This window comes from Pelobates fuscus, chromosome 1 (genome assembly GCF_036172605.1).
Source record: "Pelobates fuscus isolate aPelFus1 chromosome 1, aPelFus1.pri, whole genome shotgun sequence".
NCBI classification, from domain to species: domain Eukaryota; kingdom Metazoa; phylum Chordata; class Amphibia; order Anura; family Pelobatidae; genus Pelobates; species Pelobates fuscus.
The window spans coordinates 311,133,927-311,159,385 of record NC_086317.1 but is presented as its reverse complement, the minus strand read 5'-3'; the positions used below and the strand labels follow the sequence as shown (position 1 = coordinate 311,159,385).

At 38.9% G+C, this 25,459-nt stretch overlaps 1 protein-coding gene across 1 annotated transcript in view; it reads left to right on the top strand.

Moving 5' to 3' along the window:
• Nucleotides 1-21,859, top strand: part of TGFBRAP1 (transforming growth factor beta receptor associated protein 1) — a 51,116-nt gene extending 29,257 nt beyond the window's left edge. Inside the window, exons 8-12 of the mRNA XM_063458636.1 lie at nt 2,249-2,392; nt 12,369-12,515; nt 13,772-13,931; nt 14,588-15,021; nt 20,759-21,859. Coding sequence (XP_063314706.1) covers nt 2,249-2,392; nt 12,369-12,515; nt 13,772-13,931; nt 14,588-15,021; nt 20,759-20,947 — 1,074 coding nt within the window. The 3' untranslated portion in view covers nt 20,948-21,859. The remainder of the gene's footprint in view (nt 1-2,248; nt 2,393-12,368; nt 12,516-13,771; nt 13,932-14,587; nt 15,022-20,758) is intronic.
• The last annotated feature ends 3,600 nt before the right edge of the window (nt 21,860-25,459 follow it).

Genomic DNA, 25,459 nt, shown 5'->3' with positions numbered 1-25,459 from the left:
CCAGATGCCTTTACTTTACTTTCCATGACCTGCTGTCACTTCTCTCATAAATCACGCTGTCTCACCCTAGTATAGGTCTAGATCTTCTGCAGCACCGTTTTACATTTAACTGATTAATGCTTCAAAGGACTTTTGCTTGTTATCTTTACTTCATACACTGAACATAGGCTTTCCTCTCATACTACAGCTGTATGATATCTAGGTGCTCAATGCATGCAAGACTCAATGTTTAATTAACCAGTTTATTCATAGACACATCTGCCTCGCAATTTGTAGTTTGAGGTCATTTGTCTGAAAGGCTTAAAGTAAAGTCATAAGATTTTGATTAGCCACTTGGACACAAGAGTATAGCATGTTTTGGATAGATGACCATGTACTGTATTGACACATTACTGTTAGATAGCCTTACCGCATTAGCCTGTATAACTGACAAGCATATTATACCCACATTACATGCACTGTAATTGCAATGGCCTGAGTATAACTTTGACAATTGTACCTTAGTTATGTATGTGCTAAAAGTCTACTTAATCATAAAAAATAAAATAAAAAAAGAGGCAGAGAACTCGCGGAGATGATATCCACTGTATTGTTATACCCCCGTCTGTAATGTATCTTTACCGTCTCCCCTTCTTTATTCTGTTCCCATGCAACACTATGCCTCAATAAAAGAAAGAATTGAAAAAAAATAAGTAGTTTCCTACTATAGATGAAACAATCTGGAAGCGGTGTGCAGTTCTCCTCCTGAGTGATTGTGGTATGGAAGGTGTTTATCTGTTTTTGTGGTGATATTTTTTTTGTGTGATATATATATATATTATATATATATATATATATAATATTGGGTGTAAAGAAACTGCTTGCACTCACGGACTTGAGATCTAAAAGTTTTTCTTTATTCAAAGCATATCCATAAAATCGTCACACCAACGTTTCAGCCCTCGTCCGGGGCTTTCCTCAGGATGAACGGACAATCCTGAGGAAAGCCCCGGACGAGGGCTGAAACGTTGGTGTGACGATTTTATGGATATTATTATTATTATTATTATTATTGCCATTTATATAGCGCCAACAGATTCCGTAGCGCTTTACAATATTTTGAGAGGGGGGGGATGTAACAATAAATAAGACAATTACAAGAAAACTTACAGGAATAATAGGTTGAAGAGGACCCTGCTCAAATGAGCTTACAGTCTATAGGAGGTGGGGTATTAGAAACATTAGGATAGGAAATATCAAGTAGGAGTGAAGCAGAGCTGGAGGAGAGAGCAAAGCACTATTCCATAGGGACAGGTATGTAAGGGAGAGATTACTCTGGGAGGCCATACGCTTTCCTGAAGAGATGGGATTTAAGGCCCTTCTTAAATGATTGAAGACTAGGGGAGAGTCTGATGGCAGTAGGCAAGTTATTCCATAGGAGAGGAGCAGCCCGTGAGAAGTCCTGCAAGCGTGAGTTGGCCGTACGGGTGCGAGCAGCGGTCAGGAGGTGGTCGCGGGCAGAGCGGAGGGTACGAGGAGGGGCATACCTCTGGATCAGTGAAGAGATATAAGAGGGGCTGGAATTGTTCAGTGCTTTAAATGTATGGGTTAGCACTATATGCTTTGAATAAAGAAAAACTTTTAGATCTCAAGTCCGTGAGTGCAAGCCGTTTCTTTACATGTATACTTTTGGCTATGGCTTTGAAGCATCCGGCCCTTAAAATTGTGGTTGAGCCCGAGTGCAAGGATACAAGCATCTTTTTTTAATTTTTATTTATATATATATATATAATATAAATTTGAAGAAAGGTGCACTCACAGGGCTTCATCAATAAGTTTTTATTCTTAGATGTGTATGTTTTTTTTTATAAGTTCTTTTATTCTTAGATGTGTATTACATGTGTAATCAAATCATCAATTACACATGTAATACACATCTAAGAATAAAAAGAACTTATGGATGAAGTCCTGTGAGTGCACCTTTTTTCAAATTAATATACATACCTACGCTGAGGTTTGCACCCAGGCAGGAACACAAAGAAAAATTTTTTTTTGAAGGGTGAGTGCCATATATGTGAGTGTAATAAATATATATATATACCGGTGTGTGTGTGTGTGTGTATATATATATATATATATATAAAAAAGCTTTGTGACTATTTTATGTCCGTGTTATAGCTTATTCTTCAAATAGGCCGTTGGTTATTTGTAATATAAATTCTGATTATGGTAATGTGGGTCAATAAAAGTTTTCCCTTCACCCTTACAGGTCTGGGTGAGAATTGTGAATGGTGATCTGGAGGATAACACACGCCCCGACCTCTTTGAATATATTGTGGACTTTCTTACCTTTTGCACAGACCCACAGCTGGTGTGGCAGTACACAGATTGGGTTTTACAGAAAAGTGAGCAGGTTTGTGGTTCTATTGAGAGCAAATTGAGCTGACTGTGGTTATTGTAAACTGGTGCGTTTTATTTAACAGTAAATACATCACATACTATTTTGTGTATGTCTCTATCTCTGATTAATCATATTTTTTTTATATGCTGTTCCCAGAGCCATGAATGTGGTTATCTTCTCTTCTTTTTCACTTATTGTTTCCTTTTTTCCTTATTTGTAGCAGACCCTCAATCGATGTCCCAGAGGGCTGGCAAATAAATAGACACTTTTGTTAGAACAAAGCAAAAGAAAGGAAGCTTAGGGAGTACACTCGTGTAGGGGTTAACCCAAAGAACTACAAAGGTAGTAAAAAAAAAAAAAAAAAAAACAAGAGCATGAGTGCCCTAAATCATACAATATAAACTTTAATTGTAATTGATAAAATCAGGGCTATACAGGGAGTGCAGAATTATTAGGCAAGTTGTATTTTTGAGGATTAATTTTATTATTGAACAACAACCATGTTCTCAATGAACCCAAAAAACTCATTAATATCAAAGCTGAATATTTTTGGAAGTAGTTTTTAGTTTGTTTTTAGTTTTAGCTATTTTAGGGGGATATCTGTGTGTGCAGGTGACTATTACTGTGCATAAATATTAGGCAACTTAACAAAAAACAAATATATACCCATTTCAATTATTTATTTTTACCAGTGAAACCAATATAACATCTCAACATTCACAAATATACATTGCTGACATTCAAAAACAAAACAAAAACAAATCAGTGACCAATATAGCCACCTTTCTTTGCAAGGACACTCAAAAGCCTGCCATCCATGGATTCTGTCAGTGTTTTGATCTGTTCACCATCAACATTACGTGCAGAAGCAACCACAGCCTCCCAGACACTGTTCAGAGAGGTGTACTGTTTTCCCTCCTTGTAAATCTCACATTTGATGATGAACCACAGGTTCTCAATGGGGTTCAGATCAGGTGAACAAGGAGGCCATGTCATTAGATTTTCTTCTTTTATACCCTTTCTTGCCAGCCACGCTGTGGAGTACTTGGACGCGTGTGATGGAGCATTGTCCTGCATGAAAATCATGTTTTTCTTGAAGGATGCAGACTTCTTCCTGTACCACTGCTTGAAGAAGGTGTCTTCCAGAAACTGGCAGTAGGACTGGGAGTTGAGCTTGACTCCATCCTCAACCCGAAAAGGCCCCACAAGCTCATCTTTGATGATACCAGCCCAAACCAGTACTCCACCTCCACCTTGCTGGCGTCTGAGTCGGACTGGAGCTCTCTGCCCTTTACCAATCCAGCCACGGGCCCATCCATCTGGCCCATCAAGACTCACTCTCATTTCATCAGTCCATAAAACCTTAGAAAAATCAGTCTTGAGATATTTCTTGACCCAGTCTTGACGTTTCAGCTTGTGTGTCTTGTTCAGTGGTGGTCGTCTTTCAGCCTTTCTTACCTTGGCCATGTCTCTGAGTATTGCACACCTTGGGCTTTTGGGCACTCCAGTGATGTTGCAGCTCTGAAATATGGCCAAACTGGTGGCAAGTGGCATCTTGGCAGCTGCACGCTTGACTTTTCTCAGTTCATGGGCAGTTATTTTGCGCCTTGGTTTTTCCACACGCTTCTTGCGACCCTGTTGACTATTTTGAATGAAACGCTTGATTGTTCGATGATCACGCTTCAGAAGCTTTGCAATTTTAAGAGTGCTGCATCCCTCTGCAAGATATCTCACTATTTTTGACTTTTCTGAGCCTGTCAAGTCCTTCTTTTGACCCATTTTGCCAAAGGAAATGAAGTTGCCTAATAATTATGCACACCTGATATAGGGTGTTGATGTCAGTAGACCACACCCCTTCTCATTACAGAGATGCACATCACCTAATATGCTTAATTGGTAGTAGGCTTTCGAGCCTATACAGCTTGGAGTAAGACAACATGCATAAAGAGGATGATGTGGTCAAAATACTCATTTGCCTAATAATTCTGCACTCCCTGTAAATAGATATCCCCAATGTAAGCGAAATGCAACAATTAATATACAAGGCTAAACATTTTTAGCCTTGTATAATAATTGTTGCATTTCACTTACCTTGTGGATTTCTATTTATATCCCTGATTTTATCAATTACAATTAAAGGTTATATTGTATGATTTTGTTAGCCTGTTGGCCAGAGCTAGTGCAGGACACGGCCTATTTTTTACATTCCTTTTGAACCGCTGATTTATTGTACTCGATTTTTGTGCCCTATACCCCTCTCGTCATTATACAAACTGAGCATTACCACCTAGTGGTGAAATGTGGGTGCTACACATGCTCACTTCATTTGGCAACTTGGTAAGCAAGCAAATAGCACATGTGATTTTTGGCTGCAGCTGTGATGCCCTAATTTTTTTTCTGTTGCTGATCTGTGGTTGTATACGCCTCTCACTTATCTTATTTCTGTATCACCCCCTAGTGGTTAACTGTGGGTATTACATTTGTTTACAATATTTTTGGAAGCTTACTCACAAGGCTGCAGCTTATTTGTTTTCTGCTACAGCCTGGACAACTAGTGACTTAATTGGGGTACTACACTTAAGGATAAGTACATGTACAAAATAATTAAATATTTCTTGTGGAGCTAAACTTTCCTTTTCCACAAAATTAAATATTTTATATTACCTTGGAGCATTTTAAAGTATATGTAATGAAAGTTACTGTTTTGTATTTACTTTCTGTATAGTTCCACTTTTTAAGAAGAACCCAGTCCAATACTGTACTGAGTGTTTAAAATATGAACGTATTCTTACTATACTTTTAAAGATATACTGGCGCCCCACTTGACCTCACTATTCAACAGCTGTCTCCAAACAGGAGTCATGCCCACAGACATGCTCCAAGCCCACATCACAACACTCCCGAAACGGGGAAAACCCCCGACTCACTGCTCCAACTTTTGGCCAATTTCCCTCTTAAATTGTGATACTAAATGATATGCCAAACTACTAGCCAACAGGATAAACCCCATTCTACCACGCATAATACATAATGATCAATCAGGCTTCATTAAAGGGAGGCAAGGTTCTGACAATACTAGGAAGATTCTCAATATATTATCCCACGTTGAAACGGAGGGGATCGAGAGTATTCTTTTGGCCCTTGATGCTGAAAAAGCCTTTGACAGGCTTAACTGGGCATACATGACGTCAGTACTGATTGAATTCGGCTTCCCACAACAACTCATACGCGGTATCATGGCGCTATATAGACACCCCACTGCTCGAGTATATCAGTGGGGATTCCTGTCAACCCCATTTACACTTAAATGGTACCAGGCAGGGGTGCCCTTTATCCCCCCTACTTTTCATATTAGCGTTAGAGCCCTTAGCCTACAAAATCCGACAAGACCCACTCATCACTGGAATATGTATAAACACAAACGAATACACATTATCTATGTTTGCCGATGATATCCTACTTTCCCTTAGTTCACCGGAGGTCTCTTTACCTCGGCTCATAGAAACGCTACAAGATTACGGTCACATATCGTACTATAAACTCAATAGTACTAAAACACAAGCCCTACCATTACACATACCCTCATCACAGATAAACGTACTACGTCATAACTTCAACTTTGACTGGAGGCAAAAGTATATTACGTACTTAGGTGTGAAATTAACTCTGCATGCCCCACAAATGGTGGTCCTCAATTATGGTACGCTACACCATATATGTACCTCACACTTCCAAACATGGAAACACGTCCTAATCAATAGAGAAAACTACCTCAATAAAGAGAAAGTGTTTCTTTACAGTGCCCAAAATGTAAAAGCTGCCCAACACTAAAAGTGGAATACCCCTTACCCACAATAAAAAACAAATATACAGAAATAAGGTATACAAATTATACCAAACAAGTGGAGCGCTCTAAACAGTAGAGGGGTTTACTCACCCCTTTGGTACAGTGACAGTCTTGAAAAACTTGAATGTACATATACAAGGAAGCAAAAACAAGAAAAACAAAAATATAGTGCAGATGTTCCAAAAATGGATAATTGGTAGTATGTAATGACTGAAACCACTCACATGGACAGGAGCCTATATGGTATTGGCTCCGTAAAAGGATCCTTTATGCTTTTACAGCAGCAACACACCCCTTTATCCCAGGTAGTGTCCCTCCAGGAGTATACAACGAGAAGAAAAGCAGAAAAACAACTGTGTAGAATTGCACATACTATAATGGTATTTTGAAATATAAATAGTTGTGCTCACCTTCTGCAGAGCCCTGAAATCCCGGCTCTGAGGTTGATAAACAATGTGCTACTTTAGAGGGGGAATAGCACTCTCCCCAATGGAGTTCCTGATGGCTAGAAAGGACTTTGGACTAAAGTATAAAATAGTAAATAACATTTATTGTATTAAAAACAAAATAAATGGGTACTTAGAAAGTAAAAAAGATCCAATAAAAGTCCAATAAAAAGTCCAGAATAATCAGCTAAACGCGTTTCACTCTATGAGCTTCCTCAGTAGCTACGCTTCCTCAGTAGCTAGGTTTCCCAAAACTATCTGCATACTACGAAGCCGCCCTCCTAGAATCCGCCATACGCCTCCATGCGACTAGACATAGACTACAATGGGTCGATATGGAACATGACAAAACACTCCCATACAAATTGCTGCACACTATTTGGTCTCCGACACCGTATAGGAGTCAGAAAGGAATGCTATACCCTACCACCAAACTATCTGTGAAAATCTGGGACAAGGTCTTAACCACAATGTCTGACAAAGGGAAATTTTGCACATATGCCCCCTTGTGGGCGCTGGAAGGGGTAGCATCAGGACTATCATTGAAGCCATGGAACACTCACGGTATCACCCTTATCAGAGACCTCTGCTCCCAAGGGAAAATGCTGCCTTTCCTTGACCTTCAGGCAAAGTATAACCTACCTACATAATTTATATTTAAATACCTGCAACTGAAGAGCATGATACAAAATAAATGATGCAGACCTCACTGATAACACCCCGAACGGCTCATTCCGTAACTATCTTTAACAGGTGCCCTTCCTCACCGACCAAACCCAAAGCCTTATATGTTTGCTATAAGGCCCTGTTAGGACACACACCACCTCACTCTTTCACATATATATCCCAATGGGAAAAGGAGGGCATACCACATATCTCGAATGACCAATGGCTCCACTCACTAAACGCTCTTAAAGGGCTCACGTCTTGCTTCTCACAAAAAAGTAGTCTATAGGTGGTACCTGACGCCACAGAGACTTAACCAAATATATCCCGGGACAAGCCCTCTCTGCTGGAGATGCGGCGTAGACACAGGTACTATGACCCACATATGGTGGGAGTGTGGCTTGATTAGACCACTCTGGCTGCAGGTTCACCACATATTACGAACCACACTGGGCTATTCGACACCCCTTACACCGTTGACAGCTCTCATGCTGCTCTTCCCAACCACGTGGAATAAAGCGGCTAAGAAACTAGCCTCTCACGTCATATTGGCAGCCAGAACGCTTTTAGCCCAACAATGGAAAACCACGTATTGTCCATCACGTAAAGAACTGTTAGACAAATTGTACCAATATTATAGATATGAATTGCTTTCCTCTGAATCCCACATGAAGGCGAAGCACACAGAACGACTATGGCACCCTTGGCTAGCACTCTTATACCCCCCAAAATAGCGGTTGAGCATCAACATATATCATTAACATATATCACCAAGATACCTGTTCCAGAAAATGACACGCTCATGTAAGTCCGTGCTACGAAAGTGGCTCTCCCACAGACGCACAATATGAGATAATTTAAGACAATCATACAAAACGCTAAACGGTTGCACGATAATGTTGAAAGACAACTCAAATATAAGATGATGACTGTATTAAAATGTGTAAACATATTCGATGATGTGTTCCACACTGTATGCATGTCAATAATGGCACTGTTGTAAAAATGTTACATAATATGCTGGAATCAATAGCTGGAATCATAGTGTACCCCCACCCCTTCTTTCTTCTTTTTGTACCCCCTTTTCTTTTTTACCTTTGCAAAATAAAAAAAATGTAAATCTCAAAAAATATGAACGTATTCTGAGAACACTGGCTTCTACAAGAATTGTTTGCATAATTCTGGCTTTGATTGATGATCCTTTACTGTTGTAAAGATCGGTGTTGGAATTTTTTATATATATATATATATATATATATATATATATATATATATATATATATATATATATATATATATATATATATATATATATATATATATATATAAATATATATATATATATATATATATAATGTGTGTGTGTGTGTAGAAACAATCGCACTCCTGGGACTTGGTTGAAGTAGTAAAATTTTGCTTTTATTTATTCCATATAAAATATCAACGTTTCAGCTCCAACATGGAGCTTCATCAGGACAGGTAACATGTAACAAATGTGCAGACAAGAGAATATGTACCCCAGATCCCTCCAAAACAAACTGAACAATCAAATTAAATTAAATATGCACCACTGGAGTGTATTTACTGAATCAGTGTCCGGATGTAGCACAGCTGGCCATGGCTGACTCCCACTTTGCCCTTGTATCTGCACAATTGGGGCTCAGAGGGAAGGGGGGAGGGGAGTGTTTGTGTTCCAACCACTTGCCTGGCAATATCCGGTATGCATGCAGGGGCGTATTAGCCGCGAGGCAAACAAGGCATTTGCCTTGGGCGGCATTTTCCAGGGGGCGGCAAAAAAAGCCGCCCCCAAATGCCCAAGGCAAATGTCTTGTTAGCCTTGCGGCTAACAGACATGCCGGCGGGCTGTTGGGCGATCGGGCGGGCGGCCGGCGAGGGAGCACTTCCCCTGAGCTGTCTGCTCAGCTCCCTCGCCAGCCGCAGAGTGAGGCTGGGAGCCGGAATATGACGTCATATTCCGGCTCCCAGCCTCACTCTGAGGCCGGCGAGGGAGCTGAGCAGACAGCTCAGGGGAAGTGCTCCCTCGCCGGCCAGCCGCCCGCCCGCCAGGCAGTGTCGCCCGATGGCCCAGCAGCCACTGGACCACCAGGGAGGTACAGACACCCCCCACCCCCCCACCATTCCCAAAGGTAAGGAGGCTGGGGGAGGGGGGTGTTAAATTTTAAAAAAATGTGTTAAAAATAAATGTAAAAAAAAAACATGTTAATAATAAATTAAAAAAATGTATTAAAAAAAAAATGTGTTAGTGTGTGTCTGTTAGTGACTGTGTTTGTCTGTTACTGAGTGTGAGTGTGTCTGTTACTGAGTGTGAGTGTGTCTGTTACTGAGTGTGAGTGTGTCTGTTAGTGTGTGTGTGTTTCTGTTAGCGAGTGTGTGTTTCTGTTAGCTAGTGTATGCGTATCTGTCAGTGAATGTGTGTGTGTGTGTATTTAGAATGCGGGGCGGGGGGAAAGGTTGGGTGGGGGTGGCGCGGGGGGGGGAGGGGGGGCGCCTGAGTTTTGTCCTGCCTAGGGCAGCACAAAACCAGGATACACCACTGTATGCATGGTTTGGGGTTACCATGATTACAAACAGAACTTTAACTCTCATCATCCTTAGCCAGCGGTGTTGCCTGGGTACTTGATTCAGTAGTGTAAAAAAGCTTGTATAAAAATAGTTACTAAGTAGTGAATTACTAAAAACAAATACTCGCAGGACAAGATGGCGAGTCGCAAAGCTAACAAATTATTAGTATAATAGACTGATAGTTAGAATGCATCTTATCTACAAGTTTAAGGGAAGGGCTTGGTGGGAGTAGCGACAGAGTACCGTCAACCTTATAGTAATAGCTTGTACTAGCACTGTTTTTAAGTGGCAATAAGGTTTTAGTGCTAAGACAACATACCCTCAACAGAATAGCTACCTTTGCCACAACCAGCACCGGGCACTACAAAAGTCTTCTACGATGTGTGTGTGTATATATATATATGTGTATATATATATATATATATATATATATATATATATATATTTTTTTATTTTTTTTTGAGTTGCACTGGTGTCTATAGTTCTGTTTTGAGCACTTACCATTTCTTCGCTTGGTCTAAACTTACCGATTAAGGGGCTAAGCACCATAACCACTTTGGAACTGTTTCACAAAAAAAACTGGGCTCTCCCTTTCAGCTATAGCCACTTTTACACTTTTACATTGTCATGTGTGACTGTGAATACATGTATGCATTGATTACTGAGAGCGCTGAGCTAACCTGTCCTATGAACTCCCAGCCTGTTATTGCCACCCAAGTTCAGATGGTTTTTCACTCGATAATAAAGGAGTGTAATATAGGCATTATGAATGCGGTTGCAGAGGCCCTGGGCCCCAAAATGGTTTTATATAAAATTTGGAAGACCGCGCTCATAGACTTATAGCAGTATGGTGCTTATAGTGGCCCTTTGGATTTCAACTGATTGTGTAAAAGCCTGTAGTTACAGAATAGTTAACTTGTGTAGTCCTGTTGTGCATTTTCTGTATGCTGTGAATTCTCTTTGAAATAAAATGAGAAGCACGTCTTATATCAGGTGCAGTCAGCAGGTAGTGCTAAATGTGTTGATGAGTTTCAAGTTCCATGATTGTCTGCAAACCTGTGTCCATCCAACTGCTCTTGAAAGATAATGGAAGTCCTAGATCAACAACAACTGTTAAGATACCTATTGGCTACTATTGCTTTATTTTTATTTTTTGTTTGTGTAAAGCAAACTGTATTTGAAGCCTTTTAACTATATCCAGAAGGTAGAAAAAGATTGTAGCATCATCAAATGGCATTCTCCAGACTATATCCTGTGATCAGTTGAAGATGTAAAGGGGCTCTTTAAGTGCAATACCCACTACTGACCATTTTAGTGTTGGTCCTAGTTATTTAGACTATGGAGGCCAGATGCTCTCAGCATATCACTGCCATCCAGTTATGATGTTGCTAATGTGGAAGTATATATTCTGCATTTGCAAAATGTCATAAGCATGCCTGGGATACAGTTCATGCTACTTGGAGTACCCCTTTAAATGAAATCTCCAATAACCATAACCCACTGTAAATTTTTAAAGTGCATTTAGAACAGTTTGAATTCTTACCTGAGTCATTGTGGAACTGGTCCTTGCCTGTGCTAGGGAGAGCCTGAAGCTCTCTGCCTAATCTAAGTCCGGCATTGATTAGGTCAGCTGACACTCGCAGCCCATGAGCTAGCACTGTATATCCAGGTTAGTAGCTTCAAGGTGTCCACAGAATGTGGTGGGTGCAGGAAGTGGCTCCCAACAGGCCTGTAGTAAGAAGTCGAACCAATCTAAAACTTTTTGACTGCTTAAAATGGGTAGGTGCCAGGACACCCATGTACTGTTTATCTGAAATAGTTATGATGCTTGAAGTGTTCCTTTAAAAGAGCCTTTCCAGGCACCAAAACATGTATTTATAAAATATTTTACCAAGAAGGATACATTGAGATTTCTCTCGTTTTCAAGTATGTCCTGGGTGAAGTTGTTATAGTGCCAGGAGGCCTCTGGAGGCACTCCTGCCTCAAAGGGTTGAACAGTTCTTGGAAAGAAACCTTTTTTCCAAGCCAGTTTTGTGATTGAGGAGTCACTGATTGGCTGAGAGCATCAGCTGACCACTCTCAGGCCATCAAGGGCGCCTCTGCCCGGTGGCACTCCACGCTTCCTAAATCTAAAAATTCAGAATCCAGATGCCGCCTGGGGGAGTGGACATTGCCGCTAAAGGCAATTTTGGGGTTAAACTGTCCGAGAATGGTTTAACGCCTTAAGGTTAGAGTGCCTCTGGGGGTCTCCTGGCACCATAGCAACTTAATTTAGATGGAATGGCCCTTTAATTCACTAGCATGTTATTTTATGCAAGGGAGGTCCTGTACATGTGCTATTGAGTTGTATCAATCACTTTATAGTGGGGAGTTTTTTGTTTAGTTTTTTTATGCATTCCCACTTAATGCTTTAGATTCACTATTGCACCCTTTTCATATCTTGCAGATTGGAGTCCAGATTTTTACAAAACGGTCTTCAGATGAGCAGTTACAGAATGGCTTCAGTCCAGATAAGATTGTGAATCATCTGTGCAAATATCGCCAGGCCTTAATTGTATACATGGAACATTTAGTGTTGGGGAAAAGGATACAGGTAAGGGCCTCAAAAAAAATAAATACATTTATTTTTTTTGTGCAAAATTTCTGACCTTTTTGAAAAATAAAAGCACTTTGACGAATACGTTTTCCGTGGTTTTCTTGGAATTCATCCATTATCTTAAGCATGTTGTTTGGCATTATTTAATACCAACGTGACTAGTGTTAGGCAAGGTATGTTTTATTGTGACACGTCATCTGTTACAATGAAACTGCTAAAGGGTTAAACATATTCTGGGGATTTAAATGTAAGGAAAGTTTCCCAGTGAAAGTTGTTCAAAGTACGGTATGTGAAAGAGAAAATGGCCTTTAAAGGGATACTGTAGACACCAAAACAATTTTATCTTAAAGCAGTTTTGGTTTATAGGTCTCTCTGCTCAATTATCTGCTATTTAGGATTTAATCACTTAGTTTATACAGCCCTAGTTGCACCTCTGCATGTGACTTTCCCAGCCTTCAAAAACACTTCCTGTATCGAGGGGTCTAATGTTTAAACTTATTGCACAGTCTGTTTAATTCAGATTTTATCTACTACTTTGTTAAAAGCATTATAGACCCTGCAGGAGCCTCCTTTGTGTAATTTAAAGTTTAATTTACAGAGCAGGAGATAAAAACTTCAAAGTAGGTTAAAATCTGATTGAAAATGGGGAAAGAAAGAAAAATTCATGCAGTCTGTGTCAGTCATAGCCAGGGGAGTTGTGGCTAGGGCTGCATAAACAGAAACAAAGTGATTTAACTCCTAAACGGCAGAGAATTGAAAGTCAGGGTTCTAGTTCCCACCATTTTTTACTGTCCATTATATACATTTCAAAAGTATATTTTCTGTTTAAATTTTTTTTTTTTTGGCAAACATTCCATGTACCAACTACGGTCAGCTGCTCATGATATGCTTTATTAATCACTTTATAAATACTCGCATAACAATTCAAGTTTGATCGTTATTACTATATTGAATATTCCCAATAACCTGTTTATGAGAGAAGTCAGAACTCAACATTTACACTCACCAGTAGCCATTGGCAAGATAAACGTCTTCCGTGGTAAGTAGAAATTCACCTCTGCGAAGTCTGTCATGGAACCACCGAGCATGCAGTGGTGAGGAACATTTAAGGCCTACAAAGTAGGGTAGGAGCTTTAAGCCCAGATTATATGATTTATAGAAGAGTGATTTAATCCAGAAATGCATTTTATCTTTGTATAATATTTTATGTATGTGTTCTGCTGTAAGTAAATAAACTGATCCTCTCTTGACAGAAGGAAAAGTATCACACACATCTGGCTGTTCTGTATGTGGAAGAAGTCCTGCGCCTTAAGTCTATGGACTCTTTAGAGCAAAAAGAAGTAATGGAGCTCCATACACGACTTCAAAACTTGCTGCGACAGTCAGAGCTTTATAGGGTTCTCCTGATCATAGGTAAATATGTGTGACTATACAGGAAAATAAACAAGGCTTACAATTTAGAGATCTTTTAATAAAACACTACACAGGCATCGATTAAAACAGGTTGGGAATACATTTTTGAATACTTTGACGTATAATATTGATCATTTTTGCTGTGATAAATATTTCTCAAACATTCAAAGTAGAATAAAAAAGTGTCATAGTGAAATATGTTCATATGTAGAATTGTAAAATTGTGAGTATACTTCCAGGCACTCTCATATAAAAAGCAGAGTCATAGTTTTTAGGATTTCAAATGCAACTCTGCTGTAATTCTTTAATATTAAAAATACAATATTTGCACAAATAGTCTCTCACAAATTAGAGAATGTACAATGAGGGATGTGTAGGACCATCAACCACTTGAAATGTCCATTGTAACTTTGTACCCTGCATTTAATCACAGTCTTGCTTAAGCTGTTTGTGTCTTAGCTGATACACTGGCTTCTTTATGTCTGAATTGTTAAATGTAATGCTCACAGGGTGTCATCTTAATAAAGCTTTTTATTCAGTGTCGGACACTTTAAAGCATGACCACTGATTACAGCCAATATTGGGAATTGTGGTTATTAAAGGAAATGTTTTGTTATTAAGTAGCTTTGTTAAGCTTTATTTATCTTCTCTGTCAGATAAAATAAAAGGGACCGATCTGCACCTGGAGCGGGCCATATTACATGGAAAACTGGAAGAGCATGATCAGGCTTTGGACATTTTAGTTCACCGTTTAAAAGACTTTGCTGCTGCTGAAAGTTATTGTGTGTGGAACTCACAAGGAAGAGACGTCCCTTACCGCCAGCGCCTCTTCCAGCACCTTCTTACCACCTACCTCAATCCTCCCAGTCCAGATAATGCACTTTTAGTGGCTGCTGTGGATTTACTAAATAACCACCCATTGGAGTTTGACGCTGCCAGGGTTTTGCATCTAGTACCAGAGAACTGGTCCGTACAGCTCTTGTCCCCTTTCTTGGCTGGGGCTATGAGGGAGCATATTCATGCACTAAGGACGTCCCAGGTGGCATTGGGCTTGGCAAGAGCTGAAAATATCATTTACAAGCAGGAAAAGGTGTGTCTGCTATTTTTTTACCCCTTTTTACCTCAATCATAAAGATGTAAAATAACATGAAAAACTGTGCTAAAAAGAACAATGTAAAACAAGTCTCATCATTATGAGCCATGTATCCTTATATAGTGACTTTTATGTGTTAGGACTGACAGATATAGAATTTAAAAGCCAGACTTTCATATTTAAAAAAAACAAAACTGATTTTTTTTTCCCCATTATATTTACTTATTTATATTTCAGAATTAAATTCACAAGTAGTACAAAAAGGAAAAATGGCAATCCTTATATGTCATATACAAGTATAAGCGTATTCCCCATACACAATAGATAGCCATATTAACCCTATCACATACACTGATTCTGTTTTTTACACGAGACGGCAGCCAGCCTCCCTTACGAACTTTGATTTGTTTAACCGGTAATAGCAACTACTAACAGACTTGCATTACTTGCATTATTGGTCCCTCGATTATCATCATTTTTTGTTATGATGAATAGGCTGACGATTATAGACCACGACTAGGGTATCTAGTCAGCTCTGGGATCTGGGGTGCGATATATATATTTGTGTTTGCGCTCCTTATTAGTATCTGTTACAAGTTGGCTTTACTTGATTGTTAATTCTAGACGGTAGTCAGCCATTCTAAACGAACATTCATTCAGCAACAGCGACCGCCATCACTACAAACCTGCTTGACTGGTCCCCATATTATTATGTTGGGTCATGATGATTAGACCGACGAATACATACCACGATCAGGGAATTCAGTCAGCTCTGGGATCTTGATGGCAATTTGCCGTCAGGGGCACATACTTTAAGTTATCCTCATACCTATCAGGGTTCTATAGGGCTTTACCATATGATCTCTATATCTTAGGGTTGGTTTTCTAGCATTTCCCCTCCATTAGGAGGACTTGTCTCGTACATTCTGATTTCCTTACTCCCCTTTCCTGTACCAGATGCCCATGAAGGCATCTTTCTCACTACATCTCTGTTTATTTGTACAGCTAATACATTCTCTGAACAGGATCCCTGCATGTTATCAGGTCTCTCGCTACTATTTGATACCTGTTTCTTTACAACCAATTCTGTAACTTTGTTATAGTCCCGGTGTTGCTTCAGCTACTGTGTACCATTCTCGGACATTATTCTGCTCGAGTTGGGTGCTTTGTCACTCTATATTATATCCGCACGTTATATTGCAACATTATATCGAATCATAGCGTACTTTTAGTAGCGCAGGGCATATTCACGCAGAGAAGGTGATCCTGTCATCTAGGGGATCACTGAATGTTGACTACGTGTGTATTCACACGGACTACTGACATTAACTCTATACTTGCCATTTTGGGCTTTAGAGTCCTGTCCTTTCAGACAAGCCTCCTGGGAGTGTTTCTGAACCCTTTACTTGGGATTATAATTGTTTTTTATATTGACACCGTGATGCTTTACCTACCCGGCTAAACATGAGTATGTTTCATGTTCGCATCACCCGTATTATGGCTTTTAGTATTATTTTTCTTCTTTTCTGTTATATTTTGATTCTCGGCTTTTGACTGCCATAACTGACTCGATCCTCTAGTCAGCAAGTCATTACTGGGATAGCTTTTTGTTTTGATGTCCCATCTTATATTTCACCAATAAAGGACTTTTAACTATTTGTTAATTTCAAATTTTGGGAACAGATCTTTTTCCTCTTTCCCTTTTTCCCTCCCCTTTCCCCCTTTTTGTACAGTACTATCACATACACATACCAACAATAAGACAAACAAAAAATATTGACTGCGAGATCTATTTCTTCGTTAACTTCTATTGTTCCTGGTTCAGTAGACAAAAGCCAACACTATCAGGGTTCGGAGTACAGGCCAACAATCTTGTCTATTCTTTATAGATGGTTGAGGAACTGTAGGGTAGTTAAATAGTATATTTTTCATCTCCAATTGGAAGAGCAGTTGTTTTATAAATAGTTGGAATTATTACTTGCTTGCAGTGTCTAGCAATCAGTAATTTTGCTGCCATTAAGCAATGTGTAATCAGAATATCATATTTTCTAACACCTACCATGCTATTTATATTTAATAAAGCAGTTTCTGTTTTTTTAATCAGCAGTATACCATCCTACAATCCTTTGTGATTTTAAATACTTGGTCCCAAAATTGAACTATCCTAGGGCAAGAGGTGTAACTAGGCTGTTTCTGGAGGATGTCGAGATTTTTCCCGTTACCTCCTTCCCTTTAGGGGTTTTAATGTGCGGGTGTGCGATGTTTTTTGCGGTTGACTTGTCTTGGTGTGTATTTGGAGCATGTAGGTCTTTTGTAGGACTGATCTATGTATTGCACCATAAACCCATTCAATGGTAGGATAGTTAACTTGTAGGAACAGTATAGAACAAAACAAAACAAAACATGTGGCCAGTTTTGGCAACTTTGATCTTGGTATTGTGTTTGAGCTTTCTTTTCTTTGTTTTAATATATATTATTATTTATCTGGGTTTTTTTTTTTTTTTAGTTTCTTGCCTTCCTTATGTGGGGTTACTCTCTGGTGGGTTTCTGAGGAGTGTTACCGGGGTGGGTTTCCCTCTTGGTATTCTCTGTGCAGCCTTCTTTTCTGCCGTTCCCTGTTTGCCGGCCTGTTCGTTTGTCTATGGTATTCTGTGATATAGGGGGCCTTTGTGGGGTCAGTGGTTGTTGGTATCGTTTAGGCCGTTTAGCTTCTGTTTGTTCGTGCCGTATTTTAGTGTCACCAAAAGGGGGGGGGAGGGGTGACTCCAATACTATGGGGGTGGGGGGGTAGAGCTAATTAATTTTTAAATCTTTCTTTATACCCTGCTATTCTTTCAAAGTTTGTGAAATTATTAATGATTTCTCGAAGTCGTAAGTAGTTTTGTTTCTTTCTATATCATTCCACAATCGATAAGCAAGGTTGTCAGAGCCTACTCCTGCTTGCTTCCAATTTATACCATGCCTGATCCTTTGAATCGTTGATGTGTAATTTTTGGACGTGAATAATCATAATCGCCAGATAGGTATTTCTAATTACCGGGTATCCTATTCCTCCATGATTCTTTTTTTCATTTTTATTTATTTTTTGGCCAATATCCTAGTATTTATTCGAGGTCTTTTGCCTCTCCAGATGTAATTGGTAAAACTGTATTGTACAGTATCTAGCCATTGTTTTGGGATTGCTAGAGGGAGCATCTGAAATAGATATGCCCATTTGGGGAAGATATATGATTTAATGGTGTTAATTCTCCCCCACCAGGAAATTTCATAGTATCTCCATTCTCTTAACAGGATAATAGTATGTTTAATGAGTCTCAAAAAATTTACTTCCATTATTGCTTTTGGATCTACGGTAATATCAATGCCCAAGTATCGTATAGCCTTAGCAGTCCAATTAAAATCATAATCTTTTTTAAGTCTTTTAAGTTTGTTGACTTCAATATATTTAAATAGGACCGATGTTTTATTCATATTGAATTTATAGTTTAAAACTAGTCTATAACTCTTAAATTCCTGCATTAGATGGGGTAGAGAAAAACACGGGTCTGTTACGGAAATAAGGATGTCATCGGCATGTAGGCATAGCTTTAGTTCCCTACCTCTTAGAATCATTCCTTTAATCAAGGGGTTACTTCTTATATTTATAGCAAGATATTATATAGATAATATGTATAATAGAGGGGATAAAGGACACCCTTGTCTCGTTCCATTAGATATATCAAACCTATCTGTACAAAAGTCCTGCCCCACCAATCTAGCTGAGGGAGATGAATACAATGCACCAATCGCATCTGCAATCAATCCTATCAGGCCAAATCGTGTTAAAACCTACCTCAAATATCCCCAACCCTGTCGATGGCCTTCTCTGCATCCACCGCCAATCCTGCTTGGCCCAAATAAATCCACAATCCGCCTTGTATTATAACAAGACTGTCTTCCCATTAGGAAGCCTATCTGATCCGAATGAGTAACTAAAGGCAAGATCTTCTTGAGTCTTTCTTATAAAATTGAAGCATATATTTTCATATCTATATGATTAAAGATATTGGGCGATGGTTAGATGCGTCTGTCTGTACCTTGTCCAGTTTTAGGATTGGGATTATATTTGCGCTTAATAACTCTTTTGAGGCCGACCCTTTTGCTGCCGACCTTTTTGCTGCCAGCTCATTAAAGGTAGCCGTCATAGGTGCAATAACACTTTTCTGGAAAGCATTATAGAACGTGTTTGTATAACCATCTGGTCCCGGGGCTTTGCTATTAATCTAATTTTACTAATTGCTTGCTGTACCTCACCTGGGTCAATCTGCTGGTACAGGATCTCTAAATTTTCCAATGATATTGTCTATATCTTGGATTTTTTTTTTATAATTATCAATATGTAGGGGTATTGAGTAGTCCTCCAAATTATAGAGTTTATTATAAAATATTTTAAATACATTGCCTATTTCTTCTGGCTTTAGTTATGTCTTGCCATCTTTTATTAATGTATAAATTATCTATTTTTTTTACTTATTAGTTAACATTTTATCTACTCTGTTGTTCCTATAGTAAAATCTGGTTTTTAGTCTGCTTAAATTGGTTTCTATTCTTTCCGATATTTTTGTGTTAATCTTTTCTCGATATAGCTTAATTTAATTTTCCCACTCCATATTTAGTCCTTTTTTTTTTCTTTTTTTTTTTTCTTGACTTGCTATTTTAATCCAGTAACAACTTATTACTGTTTTAAAAGTATTCAAAAGAAATCTCTTCTGATTTTTTTATTTATTTTTTCCAAAACTGACTTTTTTGTAAAGTGTGTATATAGTGGCAACTCCCATGATGCTTTAGCAGTAGTTATACAGCTGCAGGCTGCATCCACTGTTGTCTTTTCTATGGAAAGTGTTTAAAGGGGCACTATTGTGCCAGGAACACCAAGTGTATGTAGTTTTTAAACCACTGTTTAGATGATCGGCCCCACTTACATCTTGTAAGGTTATTTGCTCACCTTTTTCCATCTCCGCACGGTGCTCCTCGTGTTTGACCCCATCCCTCATCCGTCTCCTTGGCCGACATATTTAGAACTGATGATCTCTGCCAATCACAATGTTTTCCTATAGGAAAGCATCGGATTGACTGAAATCATCAATTCTGATTATCTTAGATTATCTCAGCCAAATGCCACCATGACCAATCTGCATCTCCTCCTGGAGATGCATTGAATTAATGCATCTCTATGGGTAAAGTTCAGCACACTGTGCAGCACTGACCCAAAAAGCACCTCTAGTGGCCATCTGAGGAGTGGCCACTAGAGGTGTTCCTGGGCTGTAATGTAAACACTGCCTTTTCTCTGAAGTGTTTACATCAAAATGCCTGTAGGGACTGACTCCACTAAATAAACTGTAGTTCTGGTGACTATAGTGACCTTTTAATTGTTAGGTGATAATGGTTTTATTTCGAGGATCTAAAGCTTTCCTAACTCTTGCATTTGGTCAAGTCCTGTATATGCTCGTACATGTTCATTGCAGTGCAGTGTCTCAGTGATAACTGGTTACCCCCAACATAACATATTTTTGTCTTTTCTCACATTGATATGGTGCAATGTCACATTTGACATGCTAGTATGAAAGCTTTGTAAGAGTTTTTATGTTTGCTAGCTTTTTGTTTAACCTGTGTCTCTTCAGTGTTTGTTTTTTATTTATTTTTTTCACACAAAAAATTGATGAAAAAAACATGTTTTGTTTGTTTCTAATTCCAGCTGAGCATGATGAAGAATCCAGTGGTTCTGTCTGAGAAGAAGCTCTGTCATGTTTGCCGAAATCCTTTCCAGGAACCAGTTTTTGTCAAACACCCAAATGGCCATATTGTTCATACCCATTGCGCTACAAACCAGCACATGAATAGTACCATTTCTGACAATCTGCCCAGTGCTAGCAAACGAACTTGAATGACGTTCATGGACCCAAAGTTATCACGATTATCTGTCAATGATGGAAACTCTCTCCCTCAGCCAGATATGTAAGGAATTTGGTGGCTTTAGATGAATGCAATGAGAAAACATTGCAGTTATCAGATGTGAAAACAAGTCATGAACAGTCTAAAGTATTGAACATGACATTGTGGAGATCAACCAAACCACCATGAACCACCACACGGAGCATATTGGTAAGCGGTCAAGCACTTGTGATGTCAACACCGTCCCATGAGCAACAATAACTATCTTAAAACATCAACTTAATGAAGTCAGGAACTAAGCTTTTTGCATTTTTTTTTTTTTAAGATATTTGCACTGAAGATATTTTGCATAAAATGTGATGGGGAAATTCAAGAAATCGTAATGCATTGGATCCAAAATCTACCATAGTCTTTTTGGGGGGATAAATGTCTTGTTGCAGGTATCATGCAATCTCTAAATCATGATTCGTCACATGTTGACACTTCTCTAAATATGAATTGTGCTCTGCCACTACACTCCCTGATCATCAGAACTCTATCATATATTGCATTCCTGTTACAAAGGAGGTCCACTTGACCAGTTCATAGCAAGAGACAAATAATAGTGGTGTTGCTCTCCTGAACTTCAATAATGTTTTGCTGGTTTTTACAAATGGAAAATGATGCATACTGTTATATAAAAATTGTATAAATTTATATGCATATGTGTAATCTAATTACATCTCTATTCATGTCCGTGATAAAAATCACTCACATTATCAGATTTTAAGACATTGTATCAAAGCTTTTCATCCGCTCGACGTTCTAGTCACAGCTAATTGATATAGTGTTTTCTAACTAAATCTGATCTTCAGCCTGTGTATTCCTTTTTGATCAGTCATTTATCATTGTTGGTTATGACAAACATTTCTAAAGGAATGTTTAGAGGTGTTGAATAGTACTCTGCTTTGAATTACCTGAATTTACATCATTTTATCACTTAAATGGCAGATTTTGCCCTAGTCACCTTTTTTCTTAGATATCTGGTTTCTGTTTGTATGCGAGGACCATTGGATCTGTGATATGATAGATCAAGATGAATACCTGTGCATGTGGCATTCTCATAACTGTTAAATGGTGGGTGGGGAACATTAATTTTTGTGTTTGACCTTTTAAAAGATACATATTTCAGTGCTGATTAATGCTCCTACATTTTCAACGATCTCCCTAAATTCACATACTAGTCAAATTGTGGCTTTCCTGTCTGCATATAGGTGATTTGACTTGTATTCATTATCTATCCTTAAATCCTGAAATCCCTAATCTGAAACTCCTGTTTAAAGTTGATCTTGATGAACTCTATAGTTCAATGCTTAACAATCACTATACCATAGACTTAAATGAACACGCCAAGCACCATAATCACTATAGCCAGCTTTAGAGGATATGTTGCAAGGAGGGTATGATACTACAGCCCACTGTAGTGGTTATGGTGACAGAAGTACCCGGACACCCTTTCAGAGTATAGTGTCAACGCATTTTAGAATGGTTAGACAAGTTCCCTGGGTGCCAACACTCTCTCCTGCAGGAGAAACCAAATGTATCACCCCAGCTAAGCACATCCTGATACCAGGCCATGCTGCACTGATGCTCACTGGAGCTAAATGGATTTTCCTGCAAGGTGGGACCCAGATATACTGTCAAACCCTTGTTAAATTACTCTGAGTTATCAACAGGAGACTCCTCGCACCATAACAGCTTAGTGTTCCTTTAATGTTTAAGTTAACTCCATCTACTCTCTGCAGTCCTGAGATATATCCTTGCAGTATTCAGCAATGCCAATTGGCTGTTTTTAATGGAAATGTTACATTGTCTTGTATTACATAAAATCCGCATTGTCCTGTCCTTTAGAGAGCTATATCCACAGGTTCGGTTTGTGTTCCTAAACTGAAGTTAAATTATATAGGAATCACATTTACTTTCCGTTCCATTCATGATTTCTCAAAATTTCTCTAAGCGTTGCTCGCCTACTCTGTTTCCAGGAAATTTATTAAGATGTAAGTACCATATTTTTCGCTCCATAAGACGCACTTTTTTCCCCCTCAAAAGTGAAGGGAAATGTCTGTGCGTCTTATGGAGCGAATATGAAGCTTTACTTATTTGTCTTGTAGCGTTGGCCGGCTTCACAGCGCGCACCGCGGTACAGGAACGTCAATTTCAGGTTCCGGTTTCCGGCGGGACTGAAAGGAAGTGCGCACTCAGTGTGCACACTTCCTTTCAGTCCCGCCGGAAACCAGAACCTGAAATTGACGTTCCTGTACCGCGGTGCGTGCTGTGAGGCCGGCCCACGCTACAAGACAGGTAAGTAATTATGGGAGGGGGAGGAGAAGACTATGGGACAGGGGAGAAAAAAAAAATATTCTGAACAAACTGTCCCATAGTAGGAAACACTATGGGACAGTTTGTTCAGAATTTTTTTTTTTTCTGGGTTTCTTCCTCTAAAAACTAGGTGCGTCTTATGGTGTGGTGCGTCTTATGGAGCGAAAAATACGGTACATAGTCATGTCTACAATAATGCGCAGAAATGTTATTACACTCCAAGCAAGGTTAATTATTTGCGTGGGAAGGATGCAAACAGATTTTGTATTTAGGAAGGTTTTGTGCTTAGGATTTTATTTTGTTTTTGTTTTAAATAATAATAAAAAAAGCAAAAAACTATACATTGCAGGGTTTATGTGATAAACTTGATATTGCGGAGAATTGTCAAAGTAATTGCAAATGTTAGGCAAAACCAAGTCTTAAAGGAACACTATAGTCACCTAAATTACTTTAGATAAATAAAGCAGTTTTAGTGTATAGAGCATTCCCCTGCAATTGCACTGCTCAATTCACTGTCATTTAGGAGTTAAATCACATTGTTTCTGTTTATGCAGCACTAGCCACACCTCCCCTGGCTATGATTGACAGAGCCTGCATGGGAAAAAAAAACTGGTTTCACTTTCAAACAGATGTAATTTACCTTAAATAATTGTATCTCAATATTTAAATTGAACTTGAATCACATACAGGAGGCTCTTGCAGGGTCTAGCAAGCTATTAACATAGCAGGGGATAAGAAAATCTTAATTAAACAGAACTTGCAATAAAGAAAGCCTAAATACAGGAAGTGTTTATGGAAGGCTGTGCAAGTCACATGCAGGGAGGTGTGACTAGGGTTCATAAACAAAGGGATTTAACGCCTAAATGGCAGAGGATTGAGCAGTGAGGCTGCAGGGGCATGTTCTATACACCAAAACTGCTTCATTAAGCTAAAGTTGTTCAGGTAACTATAGTGTCCCTTTAAGCCAAGAAATAACAGTGAAAAATGTTTCCAACTGTCTCTGCTTAAAATTTGCAGTTTCCTGTTCAGTTCGCCATAATATTGACTGTTTCCCAGTTTTAGAAAATTATTAAAGGGAAACTATAGTGCTAGGATAACAAAGTTGTTTTCCTGGCACTAAAAGCTCCCTTTAGTGCTCCCCCCACTTCTGTCACTTACCTGATTCCAGCACCAATGTCCCACGGTGCTGGTTTAGGCTCCATCTCTGCTCCTCCCCCGCCGTCAGCCTGTGGGGGAGACCATGTGCGCCGATCGTCGCATTAGAACTTCCACCATAGGAAAGCATTGTACAATGCTATCCTATAGGGTTCAGGGTGAAGCTGGATGTCCTTATGCAGAGCATGAGAACGTCCAGCGAGCAAAAGTCGCCTAACAACCCGAAAGTCCCTCTAGTGGCACTAGAGGTGGAGTTAACCATAAAAGGTAATTATTGCAGTTTCTTCAAAACTGCAATTATTACCTTTGCAGAGTTAAGGAAGCTGGGACAGTGCACCCAGACCACTGTAATAAGCTGAAGTGAGATGGGTGCCTACATTTAAGGTTTATTTTTATAAAATGATGGCATTTAGTGCATTTTGCAGAAGCCTCATTATAATAATAATAATATATATATATATATATATATATATATATATATATATATACACACACACACACACACACACACACACACACAATGCCTGGAAATACAGGTCACAGAAATAGAAACATTTTACTGCTTAAACACAGTATCAGTTTTAATTAAAAACCTTTCCTTCCCTTAAAATTGCCACTTGTTTAAATAAATGTCACAATCATCACTAGCAATAGGGTATAACCATTGAATAAAAATGAAATTGTTTATAGCGGTGCCTGGTATTCCTATGCAGCTGTCTTTGCTTTAAACATGTGTATCAACCAAACCACCATGAACTACCGCACAAAGCATATTAGTAAGAGGTCATTTTGGATATGCTGACTTTATAAAACGGTTACGTTTCTTGTCCTGATACTTCCAGACACGGAAGCTCATGGAAAAAGGCCGATTTAGACATGAGCAATCATTGTTTAAATTCTAGGTGTACCTGGAACCTCTAGCATTGAAACGATTACATCACTAATTATTTTCCATTTAAAAAAAATCCTTTTTCTATTCACCAGGCATGCT